This window comes from Schistocerca cancellata, chromosome 2 (assembly GCF_023864275.1).
Source record: "Schistocerca cancellata isolate TAMUIC-IGC-003103 chromosome 2, iqSchCanc2.1, whole genome shotgun sequence".
NCBI classification, from domain to species: Eukaryota; Metazoa; Arthropoda; class Insecta; order Orthoptera; family Acrididae; genus Schistocerca; species Schistocerca cancellata.
The window spans coordinates 463,097,596-463,120,800 of record NC_064627.1 but is presented as its reverse complement, the minus strand read 5'-3'; the positions used below and the strand labels follow the sequence as shown (position 1 = coordinate 463,120,800).

General features: G+C 39.0%; 1 protein-coding gene across 1 annotated transcript in view; it reads right to left on the bottom strand.

Annotated features, from left to right (window-relative positions):
- Positions 1-23,205, bottom strand: part of LOC126161971 (serine-protein kinase ATM) — a 481,619-nt gene that overhangs the window by 327,438 nt on the left and 130,976 nt on the right. The window contains exon 10 of the mRNA XM_049918161.1: positions 17,975-18,132. Within this exon, the coding sequence (XP_049774118.1) occupies positions 17,975-18,132 (158 nt within the window). The remainder of the gene's footprint in view (positions 1-17,974; positions 18,133-23,205) is intronic.

Sequence of the window (23,205 nt, the reverse complement as noted above, 5' to 3'; positions counted from 1 at the left end):
CTGCCCACCGTGAGCTTGAATACCACTTGGTGACGTTGTGGCCACATGTTGAAGAAAGGAAAGTATATAGGAGCGAAGATGGATGGGGCCACAAATACGGAAATCGACTCAAACAAGCAACTTTGACAAATTGTACACTGTTACGGCCTGGTGCCCGAGAGTAAGCATCTCATAAATGGTGAAACAGGTCAGTAGTTCATGTGCTATTGTTGTGAGCATCTACACAATGGCTGAATGAAAACCCCAAGTAGGTGATGAGCTGTTGGACATCCACGCCACATCACAGAAGCAGAACAGGCAGTGATCTGTGGCAGATCTGACATGTGTCAATTCTAGTGCAGGTAGAAGTGTTTTAGAGCACACCATTTAAAACATGTTGAACAAAGGGCTCTGCAACAGGAAACTCCAATGCCTTCCCATGTTGACTCAACAACATCATCTATTACACTTGCAGTAGGCAAGGGTTCATTAAGATTAGATGCAGGATATATGGAAATGTTTCACTTGGTCAGATGAATAATGTTCCATGACACACCAGGTTGACGGTCATGTCTGGATACTCAGTCACCCACAAGAATCTCTGCTTGAAAAGTGCACCATGGCTCAAATGGCTCTGAGCACTATGGGACTTAACATCTATGGTCATCAGTCCCCTAGAACTTAGAACTACTTAAACCTAACTAACCTAAGGACAGCACACAACACCCAGCCATCACGAGGCAGAGAAAATCCCTGACCCCGCCGGGAATCGAACCCGGGAACCCGGGCGTGGGAAGCGAGAACGCTACCGCACGACCACGAGATGCGGGCAAAGTGCACCATGCCACATATGCAGACCAATGGGGACATTATTACGGAATGGGAGATATTCACCTCAGTTTCCATGGCATCTGCGGCAGTAATTGAAGGCACCATGACAACTGTGGACTAGGTGAACATTACGGTTAATCATCTGTGTCTCTTCATGCTTGATATCTTCCCTAATGGCGATGGGATCTTCTGTCAGGATACCTATCTCTGTCAAAAGGCCTGAATCATGCTACAGTGGTTTGAGAAGCACCAAATGTGACTGATCTGAATCCGGTGGGACACATTTGGGACACTATTGGCCAAAAACCATCATTCAACAATATATGGGAACTGTGTAATCTGCATGTAGACACCTCGTGCCACATACCTCTAAAAACCTACCAAGAACTTGCCAAATCCACGCCTCACAGAATCATTGCTATTTTGCGTTCCAACTGTGGACCAACATGCTATTAAATAGTGAGTCATGTTTTGGTTCACCAGTGTAAGTACATAAGAACAAAAACATCGAGTAACGAATACGTAATTAACTTGCCCCCCATTGAACCACGGACTTTGCTATCCGTGGGGTGGCTTGCACGCTTCAATGGTGCTGATAGCCATACTGTAGGTGCAACCAAAACAGAGGCGTACCTGCTGTAGGCCAGACAAACATGTGGCCCCTGAAGTGGGGTAAGAGTCTTTCCAGTAGTTGCAAGGGCAAAAGTCTGGATGACTGATCTGACCTTATAAAATCAACCAAAACGGTCTTGCTGTGCTGGTGCTGCGAACAGCTGAAAGCAAGAGGAAATTACAGCCGTAATTGTTTGCAACAGCATGCACCTCTACTGTACAATTAAATGATGATGGCACCCTCTACCATAAAACATTCCCAAGGTAAAAAGTCCCCCTTTTGGCTCTCTGAGCAGGAACTCTTCAGGAGAAAGAAAACAGGAGTTCTACAGATTAGAGTGTGAAATGTTAGATCCCTTAATCAGCAGATAGGTTAAAAAATTTAAAAAGGGAAATGTATTAGATATATGGGGAATTAGTGAAGTTCAGTGGCAGAAGGAACAGGATTTCTGGTCAGGTGAATACAGGGTTATAAATACAAAGCAAAATAGAGGTAAAGCAGGAGTGGATTAAGTAGTATAGTGAATGCATGATCACAGCCAAGAGTGACACAAAGCCCATGCCTACCACAGTCATACAAGTTTATATGCCAGCTAGCTCCACAGATGAAGAAGAGATCTATGATGAGATAACAGAAATTATTCAGATATTTAGGGGATACAAAAAATTAATTGTGATGAAGGACTGGACTTCGACAGTAGAGAAAGGAAGAGGAGGAAACACAGTACATGAATATGGAAAGAGCAAAAAGAATGAAAGTTGTCTGGTAGAATTTTGCATAGACCATAATTTAATCATCAGAAATACTTGATTTAAGAATCAAGAAAAAAGACTGTATACACTGTGGAGATGCTGGAAGGTTTCAGATTGATTGCATAATGGTAAGACAGAGATTTCTGAACCAGATTTTAAATTGTAAAACATTTCCAGGGGCAGATGTGGAATCTGACCACAATTTATTGGTTAAGAACTGTAGATTGCTCTGATTGTTGCCAGCATCATATTTAAATTACCAGGGAAGCAGGTTGCTAGCCTTACTTGCCCCGAGTCTCATTGGGTTTTACCCCTAACGGCTGAGGGACTAACTGGTGGATTTGGTAGTCTTTGCCGTATGAGCACAAAGGTGACCACGACTCAGAATATGTCCGAGATGCTCAGCCTTATTCCAAAGTAACTGGTATCCCGACTGTCGGGACCACTTACTTGGCCACTCATATGTTGCCCGTGGTTCATGAACTAGAACATGACTACAGGAACCCACACCAGAAAGAAACAAAGCCAAACAGATAATTGCAGCATCCAATAAGAAATCTTGGGAAGACTTTGGAAACAGATTGGAGACTATGGGTCAAGCTGCTGGAAAACCATTCTGGAGTGTAATTAGCAGTCTCCAAAAGGGAGGTAAGAAGGAAATGACAAGTATTTTGGACAGGTCAGGAAAACTGCTGGTGAATCCTGTGGATGCCTTGGGCAGATGGAGGGAATATTTTGAAGAGTTGCTCAATGTAGGTGAAAATACGATCAGTAATGTTTCAGATTTCGAGGTAGAATGGGATTGGAATGATGATGAAAATAAGATCACATTTGAGGAAGTGGAGAAAATGGTCAATAGATTGCAGTGCAATAAAGCAGCTGGGGTGGATGAAATTAAGTCGGAAGTCATCAAATACAATGGAACGTCAGGTCTTAAATGGCTACACAGGATAATTGAAATGGCATGGGAGTCGGCACAGGTTCCATCAGACTGGACAAAAGCAGTAATCACATCAATCTTTAAACATGGAAACAGAAAAGATTGTAACAACTACAGAGGTATCTCTTTAATCAGCGTTGTGGGTAAAATCTTCTCAGGTATTGTTGAAAGGAAAGTGTGAGTATTAGTTGAGGACCAATTGGATGAAAATCAGTGTGGGTTTAGGCCTCTGAGAGGTTGTCAGGACCAGATCTTTAGCTTACGGCAAATAATGGAGAAGTGTTATGAGTGGAACAGGGAATTGTATCTATGCTTTATAGATCTAGAAAAGGCATATGACCGGGTTCCTAGGAGGAAGTTATTGTCTGTTCTATGAGATTATGGAATAGGAGGCAAACTTTTGCAAGCAATTAAAGGTCTTTACATGGATAGTCAGGCAGCAGTTAGAGTTGACGGTAAATTGAGTTCATGGTTCAGAGTAGTTTCAGGGGTAAGACAAGGCTGCAACCTGTCTCCACTGTTGTTCATATTATTTATGGATCATATGTTGAAAACAATAGACTGGCTGGGTGAGATTAAGATATGTGAACACAAAATAAGCAGTCTTGCATATGCGGATGACTTAGTTGTGATGGCAGATTCGATTGAAAGTTTGCAAAGTAATATTTCAGAGCTAGATCAGAAATGTAAGGACTATCGTATGAAGATTAACATCTCCAAAACGAAAGTAATGTCAGTGGGAAAGAAATATAAACGGATTGCGTGCCAAATAGGAGGAACAAAGTTATAACAGGTGGACGGTTTCAAGTACTTAGGATGCATATTCTCACAGGATGGCAACATAGTGAAAGAACTGGAAGCGAGGTGTAGCAAAGCTAATGCAGTGAGCGCTCAGCTACGATCTACTCTCTTCTGCAAGAAGGAAGTCAGTACCAAGACTAAGATATCTGTGCACCGTTCAATCTTTCGACCAACTTTGTTGTATGGGAGCGAAAGCTGGGTGGATTCAGGTTACCTTATCAACAAGGTTGAGGTTACGGATATGAAAGTAGCTAGGATGATTGCAGGTACTAGTAGATGGGAACAATGGCAGGAGGGTGTACACAATGAGGAAATCAAAGAAAAACTGGGAATGAACTCTATAGATGTAGCAGTCAGGGCGGACAGGCTTAGATGGTGGGGTCATGTTACACGCATGGGAGAAGCAAGGTTACCCAAGAGACTCATGGGTTCAGCAGTAGAGGGTAGGAGGAGTCGGGGCAGACCAAGGACAAGGTACCTGGATTCAGTTAAGAATGATTTTGAAGTAGTAGGTTTAACATCAGAAGAGGCACCAATATTAGCACTGAATAGGGGATCATGGAGGAATTTTATAAGGGGGTCTATGCTCCAGACTCTACGCTGAAAGGCATAATCAGTCTTAAATGATGATGATGATGATGATGATGATGATGATGATGATGATGATGATCATAATTGTAGATTAAAACTGAAGAAACTGCAAAAAAATAAGAAATTAAGAAGATAAGACCTGGATAAGCTGAAAGAATGAGAGTTTGTTGACAGTTTCACAGGGTGCATTAGGCAACGATTGACTAGAACAGGGGAAATAAATACAGCAGACAATGGATGGGTAGCTTTGACAGATGAAATAGTGAAAGCAGCAGATGATCAAATAGACAAAAAAATAAGGCCTACTAGAAATCATTGGATAACACAGTAGATATTGAATTTCACTGGAGAAAGCACAATATATAAAAATTCAACAAATGAAACACGGGACAGGGAATATAAACGTTTAAAAAAGAGATTGACAGACAGCGGAAAGCAGGAACAGCTGAAACATAAGTGCAAGGATTCAGAAGCATATTTCATTAGGGGAAAGATAGATATTGCCCAGAGGAAAATTAAAGAGGCCTTTGGGGAAAAGAGCAACAGCTTTATGAATACCAAGAGCTCATACAGAAAACCAATCCTAAACAAAGAAAGAAAAGATGAAAGGGGGAAGGAGTATATAGAGGGTCTATACATGGGAGGTGTATTTGAGGGCAATATTACAGAAATCAAAGAGGATGTAGATGATGGGAGATGTACTGCAAGAAGAATCTGACACAGCACTGAAAGACCTAAGTCGAAAGAAGACTTCAGAGGTGGACAACATTCCGTCAGAACAACTGATGGCCTTGGGAGAGCCAGCCATGACAAAAAAAATCTTCCACCTGGTGAGCAATATGTATGAGATGGGCAAAATACCCTCAGTGTTCAAGAAGAATATAATGATTCCAATACAAACAAAGCAGGTGCTGGCAGGTGCAAAAATTATCAAACTACTGGTCTAATAAGTCATGATTGAAAAACACTAACACGAATTCTTTACAGAAGAATGGAAAAACTCGTATAAGCTGGTCTCGGAGAAAATCAATTTGGATTTCGGAGAAATCTAGAAAACACAAGGCCTACAACTTCTCTTACAGGATGAGTTATGGAAAGATGAACCTACATTTACAGCATTTTTAAACTTAGAGAAAGCTTTTGACAGTGTTGACTGAAGTATTCTCTTCAAAATCCTGAAGGTAGCTGGGGTAAAATACATAGAGAAAAAGGCCATTTACAATTTGTACAGAAACCAAACGACAGTTATAAGACTCGAGAGGCAAAAAGGGAAGCACTGGTTGAGAATGGTGTGACACAGGGTTGTAACCTATCGCCAATGTTATTCAATCTGTACATTGAGCAAGCAGTAAAGGAAAGAAAAAAATTTGGAGTAGGCATTAAAGTTCTGGGAGAAGAACTTTCAAGGCTTGTCGATAACATTGTAATTCTGTCAGAGGCAGTAAAGGAGTTGGATGAGCAAATGAACAGAAAGGACAGTGTCTGGAAAGGAGCATCTAAGATGAACATCAACAAAAGCAAAACGAGGATAATGGAATTAAGTCAAATTAAATCAGATGGTGCTGAGGTAATTAGATTAGAAACGAGACACTTAAAGTAGTAGATGAGTTTTGCTATTTGGGCAGCAAAATAAATGATGATAGCTGAAGTAGAGAGGATATAAAATGTATGCTGGCAATTTGTTAACATCGAACCTGACTAGAAGAAGCAGTCAGTCGATAGGAGACATTTTGAGACACCAACGGTTCACCAATTTAGTACTGGTGGCAAGCATGGTGGTTAAAAATTGTAGAGAGATACCAAGAGATGAATACAGTAAGCAGATTCAGAAGGATCTAGGGTGCAATAGTTATTCCAAGACAAAGATGATTGCACAGGATAGATTAGCACGGAAAGCTACATCAAACCAGTCTTTGGACTGAAGACCACAACAACAACAATTAATTTGTTTATAGAATGGGTATTCAGGGCACACGTGATCCGTTTCAGTGGCTTCCAGGTGTCAGGGAGGTGACAGTGTATAACCTTTGTTTGCCATTAATCGAGTGCCACGCTCTGCTTTCAGGCCACTGAAGCTCTGGATTCAACAGATGTTAACAATTATAAATGAGAAGACAAAGATGATATATTACTGATGATTCTTGTAATAATATGCTACCAGTGGTATGTTATTAATGAGGATGTCAGCCCTCAAGTTTAAAATTACTGGTACATAACATATCTTCATATAAATAAATTGAAAGCTGTTGTCCAGATTGAAGTGAACATTATGTAAAGAATAATAATGTTATCAAACATAAGAAAAACTAAGTGTATGGAAGGGAACATACATTAGAAAAACTGCAGTTTACGACTTTGGACAGAATCTGACTGCCTAAACTTATTATAGAAACTAAACTGCTTCACATAAAAGTGTAGTGAAACATTAAAGTCAATATAAAGGAAGGCGAGTTCTCATAAGCTAATGCCTAGGAGCAATTCCAATCACCTGAGAGATACTGGTGGAAGTAAAGCCGTGAGAGCAGGCTGTGAATTTTGCCAGGACAGCTCAGTCATTATTAACATTCAATTTTGCAATGTCTGTATTTTTACAGTGTCTGTATAATACTATACAATGTGCTTCAGAGGCACACATGTATGTTTGAAGCAGTAGTCAAGACTAATGATCTACAGACATATGAAACAGAAGAGATATATTCGCAAATTGCGAATATGATCAGGTATCAGCTGCAAAAATTTTCATGTGTCACTAATAAATTGTACTGCTGATCCTAATAGCTTTCACAATATGCAAATACATCTCTTCTATTGAGAACATAGCCCATGACGGTCCTGGTTCTAGGTTCAAGTCCAAATCTGAAATACAGTTTTAATTTGCCATGAAGTTTTTAACAAAAATGAAATTCTGTATACTGATTGTCTGGTTAAACGTTTTGACAAAATCGCAAGTAAATACACGGAGTGAAATATTCTAGTAATAAGTGACAAGGAATAGGACAAGAATGATCATATATAAAAAATAATTGCTACTGATAAACCTATCAGGGTATAAGGTCGTAGTCTACGAAACTCTTTTGTTCCTAATGATTTGTCCAGAATTGTGCCGGACATCTTCAGACCAAAGACTTAATGGAGGAGCAATGCCTCTGAAGATATCCAGTGCAGTTCTGCACAAAAAGTTATGATAAGAAGACTTTCATGGACCATGGTCTTATACCCAAAAGGCTTACCAACAGCAGTGTCATCTGATCATGAAAGCCTGGATTCGATCATAACAAAATAATGTTGGAGAGAAGGAAGTGCAGCAGAATGAAATGCATCAGAGCATTTTTACACTGTATGTTACATATTAAAGTTTATAAAGTGTTGCCTGCAAATGACATAAAAAGTGTCAGTACATTATTAATGAAAAAGCTATGCCAGCTTAAAAGCCGACATTGTAGTTATTGGTTTCAAATGTTTAGCTGGTCTTAAGATTGGGATCCTTTTGAGGACTGAGTATAGCAGCAAGATGCAGTTCATTGATTGCAGCGTACCAGAAGCAGATACAATGGCCTGGGCGCATATGGAGGGTCACGTAAATCAACTACAAGGAAATCTGCAAGGAAACAAATAACAGTGACTTACAGTTCTGGCTGGCCATAGTTGGATTTTATAAGAAATTTAGGCAGTCACAAGGGGGTGATTCCATAAGCATGCAAAAAGTTAAGCATAAAAGAGTAAGAAGTTCAGATACTAATGCTATGATGAACAAACGGACACTTCTCTTTCAACTAAATGTACGGAAATCTGAATACTGATAATATATGTTCGACACATTACAATCAGCTGATTTACTTTTTCTGATTATATATAGGCTACAATATGATAGAGATTTCCGAGTTTAGTAAACGTATCTTCATGCATCCATACGACAGTTTCGCCGATCAACTAAGAGATACACTGAGCAAATTAAATAGTGTATGCACAAAAGATATGTTGAGCAGCTCACTTTACAAGCAAGAACATAAAGAGGATACTCTCAACAGATACATCAATGTTGAGGTACAGTATTATGAAGCATGAAAGTCAAGAAGTCCCTGTGAGAAGCTATACTGATGATGTGATATCTGTGCCTGTGTGATATAAATCAGCCAACATGCTCATATAAACAATAAGTCAGCCGACTAGAATATGTCAAAAATATGTTTTAATAAATACAGCTGAAAACTCAAGATTCCATCTAGTAAAATGGATAAAAAAAGAAACAGAAAGCACACAGCAGAAGGAACAACAATCACAACCAGTTAAATACTAAAATAGATGCGAAAGAGTTCCTTTAGCTAGGCAGTAATGCTGTACACAGGGTACATATGTTACAGGTTAGAACAGATGAAGTTTTTTTCCCATTAACAAGAGAAAACTGATAGTGAAAAAAATTTGCCTCAAACATAGCTATAGTTCTTTTAAGTTCATGAAGACACAAACCAAGCATGGCTATGAGAAATGACAATGAAAGCAGGATAATGTGTTACTGATCAGACTTCGTATGCATTTCGCATTAACAGGATCTGCAAAAATTGAAAAAGAAGGAGTAGGTCACCAGTTTTTGCACAGAAGCTAGAAATGGCAACCGTCTACATCTATACATTATCTGATCAAAATAATTTGACAACCCTAAGTAATGAAGAATTGAACCAAGACCAGGTAGACCTCAAGCACTGATGGGCATGAATCACTGAGCACTGTGAATAGTGGCTGTAAAAATGTGTGTGAAATCAGTGGCAGGAATCACTTGTGAGTTCCAAATTGTTACCATTAGTCCAGCTAGCACAATGACTGTGTGTAGAGCATCAAAATGAATGGGGTACAACAGTTGAAGAGCTCCAATACTAACAAGGGAACCTCCCCATCGCACCCCCCTCAGATTTAGTTATAAGTTGGCACAGTGGATAGGCCTTGAAAAACTGAACACAGATCAATCGAGAAAACAGGAAGAAGTTGTGTGGAACTATCAAAAAATAAGCAAAATATACAAACTGAGGAGTCCATGCGCAAGATAGGCAACATCAAGGACAATATAGGCTCAGGAGCGCCGTGGTCCCGTGGTTAGCGTGAGCGGCTGCGGAACGAGAGGTCCTTGGATCAAGTCTTCCTTCAAGTGAAAATTTTAATTTTTTATTTTCAGACAATTATTATCTGTCCGTCCGACCATCTGATGGGAGGTAACTGCGCCGTAGTATGGGGACGCTACACCGAAACGGAAAAATTTGAAAACCTTAAGAATATATGTTTTGACAGAGCACAGGGAAAACTGTGCGACTGTGAAACTGTTGCATTCATTTGTTGCAGTTTATCTGATAAACTCTTGATGTTTTCATCACTTTTTTGGGAGTGATTATCACATCCACAAGAAAACCTAAATCGGGCAAAGTAGAAGAATCTTTTTACCCATTTCCCAAGTGTACAAGTTAGGTAGGTCGACAACATATTCCTGTCATGTGACGCACATGCCGTCACCAGTGTCGTATAGAATATATCAGAAGTGTTTTCCTGTGGAGGAATCGGTTGACCTATGACATTGCGATCAAATGTTTTCGGTTCCCATTGGAGAGGCACCTCCTTTCGTCTACTAATCGCACGGTTTTGCGGTGCGGTCGCAAAACACAGACGCTAAACTTATTACAGTATACAGAGACGTCAATGAACGAACAGAGAGATTATAACTTTGCGAAAATAAAGGAAGTTAAAGTTAACTCTTCACTCGAGGGAAGGCTTGAACCAAGGACCTCTCGTTCCGCAGCCACTCACGCTAACCACGAGACCACGGCACTCCAGAGCTCTCGTTATCCTTGTTGTTGCCTACCTTGCGCATGGACTAGTCAGTTTGTATATTTTGCTAATTTTTTTCATAGCTCCACACAACTTCTTCCTGTTTTCACGATTGATTTGTGTTCAGTTTTCAAAGGGCTATCCAGTGTGCCAACTTATAACTAAATCTGAGGGGGGTGCGATGGGGAGGTTCCCTTGTAAGTAATGCTGGAAGTGGTGGTAAAAGTGACACCACTGGGCAGTGGATGACTGGAAACAAGTGACTTGATGTCATGAATCACACTACACCCAGTGCAATCCATTGCAAGAGTTTGGGTTCGATGAAGCGGTGAATGTTACCTGCCATCACGAGTAGTGACAAAGTGAAGTATGGAGGAAGTGGTGTTATGGTATGGTTGCGTTTTTGGTGGTTAAGATGTGGTCTCCTTATTGTGCTTAAGAAAAGGTTAAATGCTGGCTCTTGAGGAAGAACGGACTACCATTCATCCACAGACATTCAGACACCCCACTGAAAGTGTCTCCCAGAAGAGTTCAACTGTCGAAGAAGAAGATGGGCACACGCTATATTAATGTCCACTACCGTATTTACTCGAATCTAAGCTGCACATGAAAAATGAGACTCGAAATAAAGGAAAAAAAAATTCTCGAATCTAAGCCGCACCTGAAATTTGAGACTCAAAATTCAAGAGGAGACAGAAGTTTTAGGCCGCACCTCCAAATCGAAACAAAAGTTGGTCCATTGTAATATGAGACACAATTTAGGTCGAATGAATGGCGATACAGCTACAGTAGTTTGGTTCGAGCCGTAAGCTTAGCAGTTAAGCTTTACCAGGTAGCCATTGCTATGCGTCAGGCGCTCCGTCCTTATTTATATGGGTACCCTTCGTTTTTCATGTGCTTTGTCTGGTTTGAATCAATTGCTTATTTTTCTTTGATCTGATAAGTGCCGTTCTTTTTGTTATAGGTGTTTACGTCACTCTAAGCTGAAAATGCATTATTGCATTGTTCGTCACATTTGATAATGAGTGTCGCTCGCGGCATGGCTTGCTTCTGTGCGCGCTACCGCCGCTTACAATTTAAAAAAAAAAAAGAGAAATTGTCTCATTAGCGAAACAATGGCAGGAGACTGCTATTTGTTGTTACTTACACTGCTGCTTTCTTTGATAATCATCAACAAGAACTAAATAATAGACTGCGTATGATAGACGATGTTCTGAACGAGAGTTTAGCGAAAATTTTTCTCCGTTTGAAAATCTTTGCAGACCCCTCTTTAGTACATTACATTCTGCACAGAAATGGGGGTCATCTTAGCTTTAAAAATCTAGTCAATAGCCGTGCTTCATTTCCGATTGTATCATTATTAGGCATAAGAATAATACGGATATAAACATGACATGATATGTATATTCTTCCGCGTTTGCTGTTGTTTCACTCTAGTTTCGTAGTTTATTAGGCAGACAGGATTTAAATGAGATAGCAGCAAACACGAAAGAATACATGGCAAATGTTTATATTCATATTATTCTTATGGTGAAGAGAATACTGCATGTGATTCACAATTCAAAAAGTTCCTATTAGCAACCATCTCTTCTTACAGGTAGGAAAATTTCAGAACGTAGAGTTGGCCATATTGACAAACATCCCAAACAGTCTTGCCATTCGGATTTTCGTAGTACATTGAAATGCTGCTACATTCGAAGATGAACAATACGGAATTTGTATTTACTTCGTTGGATAATGTATGAAAATGCAGTGGTCGAAACTCGGCACGGAGAAAAAAAGCTCGTCTTCCACCTTTTTTTAAATTTATTTACTGATGCAGAGGTTTTGGCGCCAGTATTTATCATTGTACCTGCAAAACATGCCTGTGTAGCGCTACAAATATTCGACGGCAGAAGTTAGTTCTGACGGCACCTACCAACATCAGAACTTCCGCTTACTTTGCACTCGATTCTAAGCCGCAGACGGTTTTTTGGATTACAAAAACCGGAAAAAAAGTGCGGCTTAGATTCGAGTAAATACGGTAATAGGTGTCCTCACACTTTTGATCAGATAGTGTAGTTTGTGCATCAAAAATGGCTCTGAGCACTATGCGACTTAACTTCTGAGGTCATCAGTCGCCTAGAACTTAGAACTAATTAAACCTAACTAACCTAAGGACATCACACACATCCATGCCCGAGGCAGGATTCGAACCTGCGACCGTAGCGGTCGCTCGGTTCCAGACTGTAGCGCCTAGAACTGCACGGCCACACCGGCCGGCCGTTTGTGCATCATTAGGAAGTGTGTGGCAAGGGTATTTCTTATTGTACTAGATATTAACGTTTCTTCTTTTTCATTCATGGATGCCGTGTTAGAAGAATGACTGCTTTTACCTATTTTGCAAGCCATTATTAGCCCAATTTTACCTTCAAAACCTTTACACGATCAACCTGTACTGAGCTGACAAATATATGTAATTTCTCACCTAGAAGATGGTTATGGATTATCTAAGCAGGTTCTTGTGATCTATATGCTATATTTCCTCTATCGCAGAATTTTAATGTTTCTCTTGCGCTGCCTCAACATTCAAAGGAGACTGTAGTCATTCACACTATCTTCTTTGTATGTATTCAATGTCCTCCTAGTTCAAACTGTCATACATTTACGTAATTTTCAACTATGGGCTACACTAGTATTTCGCAGACAATCTACCTTCTATACAAACTGCAGTAATCTACAATGAACTGGAACCTGATTTACTTTACCTACAATTTGGATACATCATCATTCTTTTGTATATCTAGATGCTGTTGCTTTGTTACTGTACAACATGATGACTCTATTCATAACTCATTAAATCTAGTGTAATATGATACCAAGCTTTTATATTTTTCAAGAAAGTACAATCTTGTGCGGAGTTAATTGCCAATCTTTGCACCAGCCTGAATTTTGTCAAGATTTAGTGGGATAGTGCTAAAATTTTTAGCTGTCATTTGAACTGTTCAACAGCTTGGTGTATATGTGGCTAAGAGAATTTAGTGCCTGCAGAAACTCCACAGTACTACACCAATACTTAAACAGTATGTTTATAATCTTCCTGGGTTTGAGAAAAACGACACGCAAGAGCAAAATAATGTAATTTGGTATTTTATGAAAAAGTGCAACAAAGGATGTCTGGTAAAGAAAATGATTGGCACCATGCACGTGTATACTGATGAAAAACAGAAGTTAAGGGAAATACAACCATTTTTATGTGCCCTTTTCTGTCAATCGGTGGTTACCCTGCATAGTGAGTGGCTGTCAGAAATAATATCATAATAGATATTGCTTCCAGAATTTTAATTGTGCTATTAAATAGCACAGTATTTCTTTCAATTATTATGGCTAGAGAGGGGAAAACTGCTTACTAAAGGTTGAAACCATGAGCACTCCGTCTTCAGGCCACAAGTGGCCCATCGGGACCATCCGACCGCTGTGTCGTCCTCAGACGAGGATGCGGATAGCACACCGCTCTCCCGGTCATTATGATAGTGGTGAGATATGAAATGGATCACAATACATATGAAAAGGATTAAATAAATGGAGTCTATGTAATAGACTATGAGTAGCTCAACATCAAAAGGTTAAGATATATGGCATTAACTTAGGTTTTATTCTCTATTGGGGCACAATAATCTCAAGAAATTAGTTTTTTAATCATTGGATTTTTTAATAAACACACATTATGGAAGATTATTAATTATTCTTCAGCAAGCATGGTGAAGAGTGTGGTGTGACTGACATCACCTATTAGCAGCCATTATCTAATGAAGGATAAGTCATATTTAAGCAAATAAATCCAACCAATTCCTGCCAATACCAAAAGTGCACCATCATGGATTTATTATTGATACCTGACAGATGAAAATGAATGGACATTGCATACTCTCTGGCATCAGAAAAAAAAGCAGACTCCTTCACCTAACTACAGCAGTGATAGTAAATTCACCTTTCTTTGCTGATGACCCTCTCGAGTTAGTCCTAACAATGTAGTTATTTCCGTGAAACATTTAAATGAGTTTAGGACCTATTGAAATGAATTTTTCTTACTTCCTCTAACAGATGTCAAACCCTCCATTGCATCTTTAAGGACTGCAGGATTCTCTCTACACGGGTGATGCTTGCTGCTAACAATTCTGCTTACCCATTACTGTGTATCCACCAATCAACCCATTACTGTGTATCCACCCAGTCACACTACAAGCAGACCTCCAGATAAGGTACAGACTTTTGAATTGGTATTTAAAGCAAATATCAGAGACTACATTCGTTATGCTCTCCACCATACACTGTGCAGTGTAACTAGCTAACTGTACAACAGTACAGCAACCACTTTACTCTGGCATGTATTCATTTATCCAGTTTCTTTTTTGGTTATACTCCATGATGCTGGTTTCAAGGGGAGAAAGGGATCAATGGAATACAGATCTTTATGGAATTCCACAATCAACACTACCCATAAAGGTAGGAGAGCAAATAGAAAATTACTGATTCAACTGTTGGAATAAGTCAGCTCGTCTTTGACTGAATACTTGATTGGTGTTTACAAAACATAATGATAAGTGCAAAATGGAAAGATTTTATTGGAATTCTACAACAATTTTCATTTTCTTAACTGTTTTCAGCTTTTTAGGCCTACATCAGACGACAGCTGACGATGGGCCATGGCGATCAGCTAGTGGATGAATAAATATTGTTACACAACATAAAGGAAAAACATCTTTATTGAGGAGGTAAGGTGCAAAATCTCCTGCAGTTGTCATCAATTGATGTTTGTTGGCAGCTAGGGGCTAAACAAAATGATGTTATTTTGGGATGGTATCAGCAGGATGGATTTTGGGAATTATGGTAGCATGGAGGTTGTTTTGACAACCATAATGCTTTATTAGGCATGCTCATACAGAAGATATTACACCCTTGCCTTCCTCCAATCTTTGAACTGGCTAATCCACACAGTTATGCAGGGACCTACAGTTCAATGTAGAATATGAATCATAATGCAGCTTGGCATTTTTCACACATACCATTAGTTATGACAAGTAAAAGAAGCATTAAGCAACATGAACATTCCAATGATGGATTTAGGATTGGAAATTGGTCCTTTGGATTTGTAATCTGACACTTACCCACTATGAAACCACACCTCGTTCAAGTCAGACACAAGTCTGTCTATTCCTTATTTAATTCTGTCTTCCTGAAAAAGCAGGAACATTGTTTACAATAGAATTTGTTAATATTCCCCCAAGAGCCTCTAGGCAGAATGTGTACTGGCTACATTTGTTCAAAAACCAATAACCAGTAGCTAAAACCATACAACACATAATGAATGTGAAACAATATTATGGTTCTATTGCTAGATGGTGTCATTTGTCTTTGGCTATTCTCTTCACTATTCTTTTGCATGTCCAAATATGAACTCTTTTAATGCGCAATGACAATACACAGGTCTCTGTGTTACAAGGATGAGGAAATTATGACATAGTGTGCAGATTCAGTCACTAGTATGACATAGTGGAAAATGCAAAACAAGCTGCTGCTCTTTGAACTTTTTCAATATCCTCTGTCAGTAGCATCTGCTAAGGATCACATACTGTACGGCAATACTCCAGAAGAGAGCAAACAAGTAATTTAAATATTTTTTAAATACTATTGAAGTGTGTATAACTACATGTACATAGTTAATTTGCAATTGATGCTTAAATGCTTGGCAGAGGGTTCATGAAATCACCTCAGACTCTTTCTCATCGTTCCACTCTCAAATAGCATGAGACAAAAATAAATGCTTAAATCTTCGAGTGCAAGCTCTGATTTATTTTATTAAGGTAGATAGGAGTCAACAACATATTTTGGAAATTGGAGGAGAGAGTTTGTGATTTAAATTTCTGTAAAAAGATTTCACTGCAACAAAAAGTGCATGTTTTAATGGTTGTCATTCTAATTCATGTATCATATCTGTGCAACGCTCATCCCTATTCCACAATAATGAAAAACATGCTGCCCTTCTTTGTACTTTTCAAATGTCCACCATCAATACCACCTGATAAGGATCACACATTGTGAAGCAATACTACAGAAGAAGGTGAAAAAATATAGCATAGGCAGTCTCTTTAGTAGACTTGTTGCATCTTGTGTGTGTTTTGCCCATAAAATGTAGTCTTTGGCTTGATTACGTGAGCTGTAAAATGAACTACTTCAGTTCCAGAAAAATAACTGGTCTCTAGTTGCCCCTGTCCTGTCACAGTTTCACCAACAGTCATTTTTTCCTTCTTTTACAAGAACTTCAGAAAGTAAGTTACAAGTGTCATCCCTCATTAAGACCACTGTGCAAAAACAGTGACTCATTGTCAGAAGATAATATGTGTTCCACCTTTTATACAGACACAATTCTACTGCAGTGTGGATAACAGATGCATCACAGCGTGCAATCAAAATTGCATGGCAATTGTAAATGTACTCCAAACTTTAAGTACATGGGACAGTATGATTGTTGTTGGCAAAAGTCTAAATTTCACACAAATTCACCATGAAATTCTTGCAGTATATGGGCCAAATACAATGTCACATCCAGCCATGTCAAAATGGTGCTACAATTTGACCAAAGCCGCACACATGGTAAGTCCAGTTCTTCCAAAATGCAATTTCCAACTGAAAGAACATCTGGGGTAAAGAGATTTTCTAATGATGAGCATATTTATACAGTGGTTCATGATTGGCTGCATGACTGAAGAGCGAATTTATGATGTTGAGGAACTAGTAGAACATTCTGAATGTTTCTTTCAAACATTGGAAAATCTAGGAGGAAATAATTACATATTATGAAAAGGATAGATTACTCGCCATATAGTGGAGATGCTGAGTTGCAGATAGGCACAACGAAGAGGCTGTCAAGCAAGTAAGCTTTTGGCCGAAAAGGCCTTCATCAGAATTAGACTACACAAAACACACACAAGCACGCAAACACAACTCACACACACACACGATCACAGTCTCTGGCTGCTGAGGCTCCTTGTATCTGTGACATATTGACGTGTAGCGCAGCATTCGATAAATGTTGCTTGAGCAGCCATAACAATACATAACCTACTTTTTGAAATCCCCTTGTAACTTCAAAGCTACAGTTTTAATTCTTGTGTTTAGATTTTGTCAATACTTGCACCAAACCTAGACTTAGGGATCAAAGTAAAACTGATCAATATACAAAGTCAAGATCACTACTATTAACTGGACAAAAAGGTATGTTAAATGTTGTAAGAGTAAGTACTGTGAAGATGATAATCAGTTTTAATTTAAAGATAATGTTTTATGCTATCATTTCGAAAGCCAATACATGGGTGATGTTTTCACAATATTATAGATAAAAGTAAAAAATTCTAAAAATAAATTACTGGTTTATGTTCATATCGTGAATTAAAATTTACACACAATAGTTTCCTGATACATAATCAGCTAGCAGTGACAAGATAACTGTGGTAAGTGAAGAACTTCAGACTAGGTTAAATTAAGTGGTATTTAAATTATCATCTTTCAGTAATAGAAAATACCAATCAGCATTAACATAGAAATAACTGATTAATTACTGAACAGTAACTGCCCATAAAATTGTTTTTCCTTTTATTCTCCTACATAACTGCTCACCATGGCCAGCATTCTTTTGGAGTATTCATTTTTGATATGTTGTTTACTATATCTCTTAACCCTCCTGCAATGCGCCGTTTCTTCAGAACTGGACTACAGGTAGGTTCATGTACATTTATACTTTGGTTTAAATTGGCCCTGGAATGTTCATGAAATACCTGAAACAGACATCAAAAATTACTTACTAACAAAGCAACTGTGTTTGGGAGAACACGTTAATAATTCCCTGTTTCCTAAATATTTATAAACTTCCTTAATCAAAAGTAGAGACTTTATTATGGTTACTGGATTTGGCACATTTAACAAACCATCTTCAGATGTCCACAACAACAACAGCTCTAACAAAAAAGCATATTGTATGGAGTCATGTGCTATGTCAAGCCGGCCGTAGTGGCCGAGCGGTTCTAGGCGCTACAGTCTGGAACCGCGCGACTGCTACGGTTGCAGGTTCGAATCCTGTCTCGGGCATGGATGTGTGTGATGTCTTTAGGTTAGTTAGGTTTAAGTAGTTATAAGTTCTAGGGGACTGATGACCTCAGATGTTAAGTCCCATAGTGCTCAGAACCATTTGAAACATTTGCTATGTCAAATTGTGGAAGACCTAAGGAAGATTTCTTTAAATGAATAGTAATAATCAACATCACAGAGCTCTATACTTCTGATGCTCGGGGGTAACAAATATGTTATTAGAAGAATACAGATATATAGTATAATTTGAGAATTTAAACTTTTTTTACTCTCATGTAACATCACATTATTTAGATGAATGAAACATGATGCTACCTACCTCCAAGTTAATATGAAATTTAAGTGATACACATATTTCAGCCCACTGTCCTTACAGACTTACCTGCACAGTTATTGTCACAGTATGCTAATACAGACCCTCCTCCCCCTCTTCCTGCCCCTCCCTACATGGGGGAGGGAAGGAGGAAGGCAGGCAGAGGGGATGTCTTCGTTGTACAAATTTTATTTCATAATTCACCAAACTGTGCAGTACTAATACTTTGTAGACCAGCCACTTAGAAGAATATCAGACCTACACTCTGTCCAAAATTACTTTAGGATTGACAGTGAGGGCAGAAGCAGCACACGGGAACACATGGGGCAGGCCCAGGCCACATTCCGCCAATACCATGGCACCTACAGCTGCAGCAAATCCTCAAACTTGCCAAACCTTTACCCCAAACAACAATTCCTGCTTGCAGTGGGCTTCAGTTGCAGCCAGCTTGCTGACATGTGTGATCGTTGCACCCTGTGACTTTCTGTGTGTTCATTATTACAGTTGTACAAGTTGTTACCATTATTCGTTGTCACCACTATTCTTTGTTGCTGATACTTGTTGTTATCATTATTTGTTGTTTCCATTATTCATTGTACGGTACTCAACGATGTCAGTGGGAAGATCATTGAAAGTATTAAGTGGAAAAATTCATCGCTGTTCTCTTGGGCAGAGAACTGCCATATGAGGGCAGTTAAGAGAAATGGTTTGCACATAACGTGCCTACTTTCAGAATGAAAAACTTAATGAAGGCCTGGTGCTCTCTGCTAATGAAGCGATTGACAGAACTGCTTCACCTTTGAATACAAACAAAAATACTGTTGTGAAGATTGGGAAGGAAATTTTTGACAAAGAAAAGGAAGCTGAAGAATCATCGAAACTTAACGCCCTTGGAGAAAAACATTGTATGGATAAGCAGAATACCAATATTGATTTGTTTGCACAGGATGCGATTTGTCTTCATGTTTATGATTATTATCACAGGACTATTTAAGATACATTTTCCCATCTGTTTCTCATTCTGAAACTGTATGGGCGCCCAATTAGTAGTTGATGCATAAGCAGACCACTTTGCATCATGATTAACTCAAATAATCTTGCATTAGAGATCTCCGACAGAGTTCTGGTTTCAAAAATAATATGCATTCTTCAGATTTCATACCCATAAGGTATTCACTTAACTTCAATAACAAAAACGTTTCCCACATGTCGAAAATTTGGTTGTCATATGAAAATGCACTTTCTGTTCTAAAGATCTATTACGGTTGCTTTACCAGTGCCACTGCAGTAGTTATGGAGTGGAACGATTACCACTATTCTATTCCAGATTTTTCACTGTTCGATTTTACACCTCCACGACAGATTCAGATGGACTCATACGCACAGAATTGATTGATTTATGCTGTTGAAGATCCTGAAAGATACTGGTATAGACTGGGGGGACAGGAGGTTTATAAAGCAACTCTATATGAAACAGAAAATGGTAGTTTGAATAGAGAAATATGAAACTGAAGGGGTGTCTGACTATGTTGCTGTATGTCACCAACACTTTCCAATAAATATACTGAAAAGGTGACCAATAAGACACAGGGAAAATGAAAAGGACTTGTAGCTGGAGGAGAAAGAATAAAAACCATCACTTTACACTGTACACAGTACACTGATGATATGGATGTGCTAGCAGAAATGGCAGAAGAGCTTCAGGTAATCATGAAAAATATTCTAAGTATGTGTAACGTACTTGAAATGAAAGTGAACATTCGCAAGACACAGTTATGAGAATCAGAAAACAAGATGAATGATTAATATATCACTAGATGGAATGGTATTAAAACAGGTTCAGTCATTCCAGTATTTGACAAGTGTGATAATGCCTACTGGGAGTTGTACAGAGGAAATGAGAAACACAACCTCCATAGGGAAGAGAACTTTTGGGAGACTGAAAGGTTTGCTGACAGGTAGAAGCATCCCCATCACACTTAGAAAGAGGTTCGTCAAATTCTTTGAGTGGAGTGTGATGTCTTATGATTATCAAATTGTGAACAGACAGACACAAAGAATAAAAATATTTAAAAAGTTTTGAGTTATGGTCATGGAGAAGAATGGAGAAAGAGAATGAATCAACAGAATGAGAAATAAGGAGCTGCTGGGCAGGGTCTATCAGAGAATCATGGAGAGAAATTGACAAGGAAAAAAGGAGAGAGGAAGAAGGAAGTCTGGAATGCTAGGAGACGTGAAGAGAGGAAGAAGTTATAAATAAATGAAGGAGAATGCTTATGACAGAGAGATATGGAGGACATCCAGTTGATACCCGTGAGGACTGATTTACTGAATGAGGAAGACTTAAACGAAAATCTCATGATCTTATTTAGACTTAATTTCACTTAACTTTATTACTCAGGTTTTTATTTTGGTTGTTCTGTTTACACTGATGTAATTAGTTTTCATTAGGGCATTAATAATTAGTAATGTGTTGGTAATACAGTTCAGAAAATGCAAAACCCTATGAGTTAATATATTTGGGAAAGCTGGCCTACAGATTCGAAGCTTAACATTCAGACTTTCCAGTAACACGTTTTTACCTAAAACTAATTACATTCCAAAAGAATTAAACTCGAAAGTTCCAAGGCACTACCAATTGCAGATTTTGCCCTAGCTACTGTTAGATTCTGACTTTCTACTATCGTCTTTTGGTAACTTAATTTTTCTGTACAAAATGAAGAACAGTACAAATTAATAACCTCAGGAATTAATAATTTCACATAATTTACTCCGATTTGTAACGTGATGCTCGAACAGGTAAACAAGGGGATCCACATTGTGTAACAATAATAACGTCTATGTATTCTTTCTGAATTTCTTACCAGCAACATAATCTATAATCCAAAATTCTACTGGTTCTTGCAGTACATTAGTACATCAAAAACAGTACACTCCATGCCAGGCCATCTGTAAAGCATTATTTAGTATTCAATTTATTCTTACAACTGACTATAAGTAGTCAGACATCACCCAAACTGGGCATTTCAGTTAGACAGCCAGCCCATGAATAAAATCTTCAACAGGTGCAATCTTGGTGTTGGTTCATGCCACAATCACTTGGTTTCATATGCAAAAATACATGTACTGATAACAGTGAGACTCACTAACATTAATGTTTAAAGATTTAGAGTACCTCAAATTAAGAGACTTTTTAACTAAACTGTATTGTGATTAGTAACCATGCGGAATGTTATTGTCATTGGAACAAGTGATTGTTGGGACATGGTGATTCTCATTATGGGCTGACGTAATTGACCTATCATAGTGCAAGTTTTTATAATTAATAAACTGATTATCGTTCTGAATAGCTGAACTTAGTAACAATAAATGTGTGTGTGTGTGTGTGTGTGTGTGTGTGTGTGTGTGACTGCAGCCTAAATGGTACTGTTGTGTACATTTTTGAGCGAACACCATAACACACTCATCTAGACCTTTAGACCTTCAGCTTAATGGTAATCAAGAGTGATGTTACAGAGGAAGAGACTATGAAAACCCAGTCAGAATCACTATAACATCCTTTGCCAAGGCTTCAACTACCTCTTGTTATGCCCTGAAACGAGGGCTATCCTAACCACAATCCCATCCACATCACCCAAAATATTGTTTCCCCACCCACCCAACCTTCAAACTATCCTTGTCCATCCATATTTAAATCCTCATCCCAATCTTGCACCTCACGGGTTGTTTCCTTGTGTTGACCCAGTGCAAGATGTGCTGCCTGCCGCCCACCCCCGCATTCAAATGACAGGCAATTTCTACCTAATAAAAGGTAGGACCTCTTGTGAAAGCAGCACTGTTGTATATCAGAAAACAGCAATTACTGTACAGCATTCTATATGGGCATGACTAGTAACCAGCTGTCTACTGACATGAATGGCCATCTCCCAACTGTGGCAAACTGCAAACTCGATCATCTGGTTGTTGAACATGCTGCACACCACAACACAAATGACTTCCAACAGCAGCTTCATTGTGTAGGCCATTTGAAAACTACCTTACAGCACAAGTTTCTCTCAAATATCCAGATAGGAAATGTGTTTCCAGCATGACATGCACTCTCGCAATTCCCTGGCCTAAACCTCCAGTAAACAGTTTTTCACTGCCTCATCTTACCTTTTCCCTTCTCTATCCTGTCCACACCTCTCCTTTCCCATCCATATTATGTACTGCCTTCTCCCATCACCCTTCTTCCCGCCCACACAGATGTGTTCTCTCTCTCTCTCTCTCTCTCTCTCTCTCTCTCCCTCCTCCCCCCCCCCCAAATTATCATCCCCCTTCTCTCTCCCTCTTTGTCTTCACTATACTCTCCTCGCTCCTGTCTCCCCCTCTACCTCTATATATCTCTTTTTTGTTTCCTACCCCCCCTGTACTGCTTTCATATTGTTGTGCAGCCATTGAGTCATCTTTC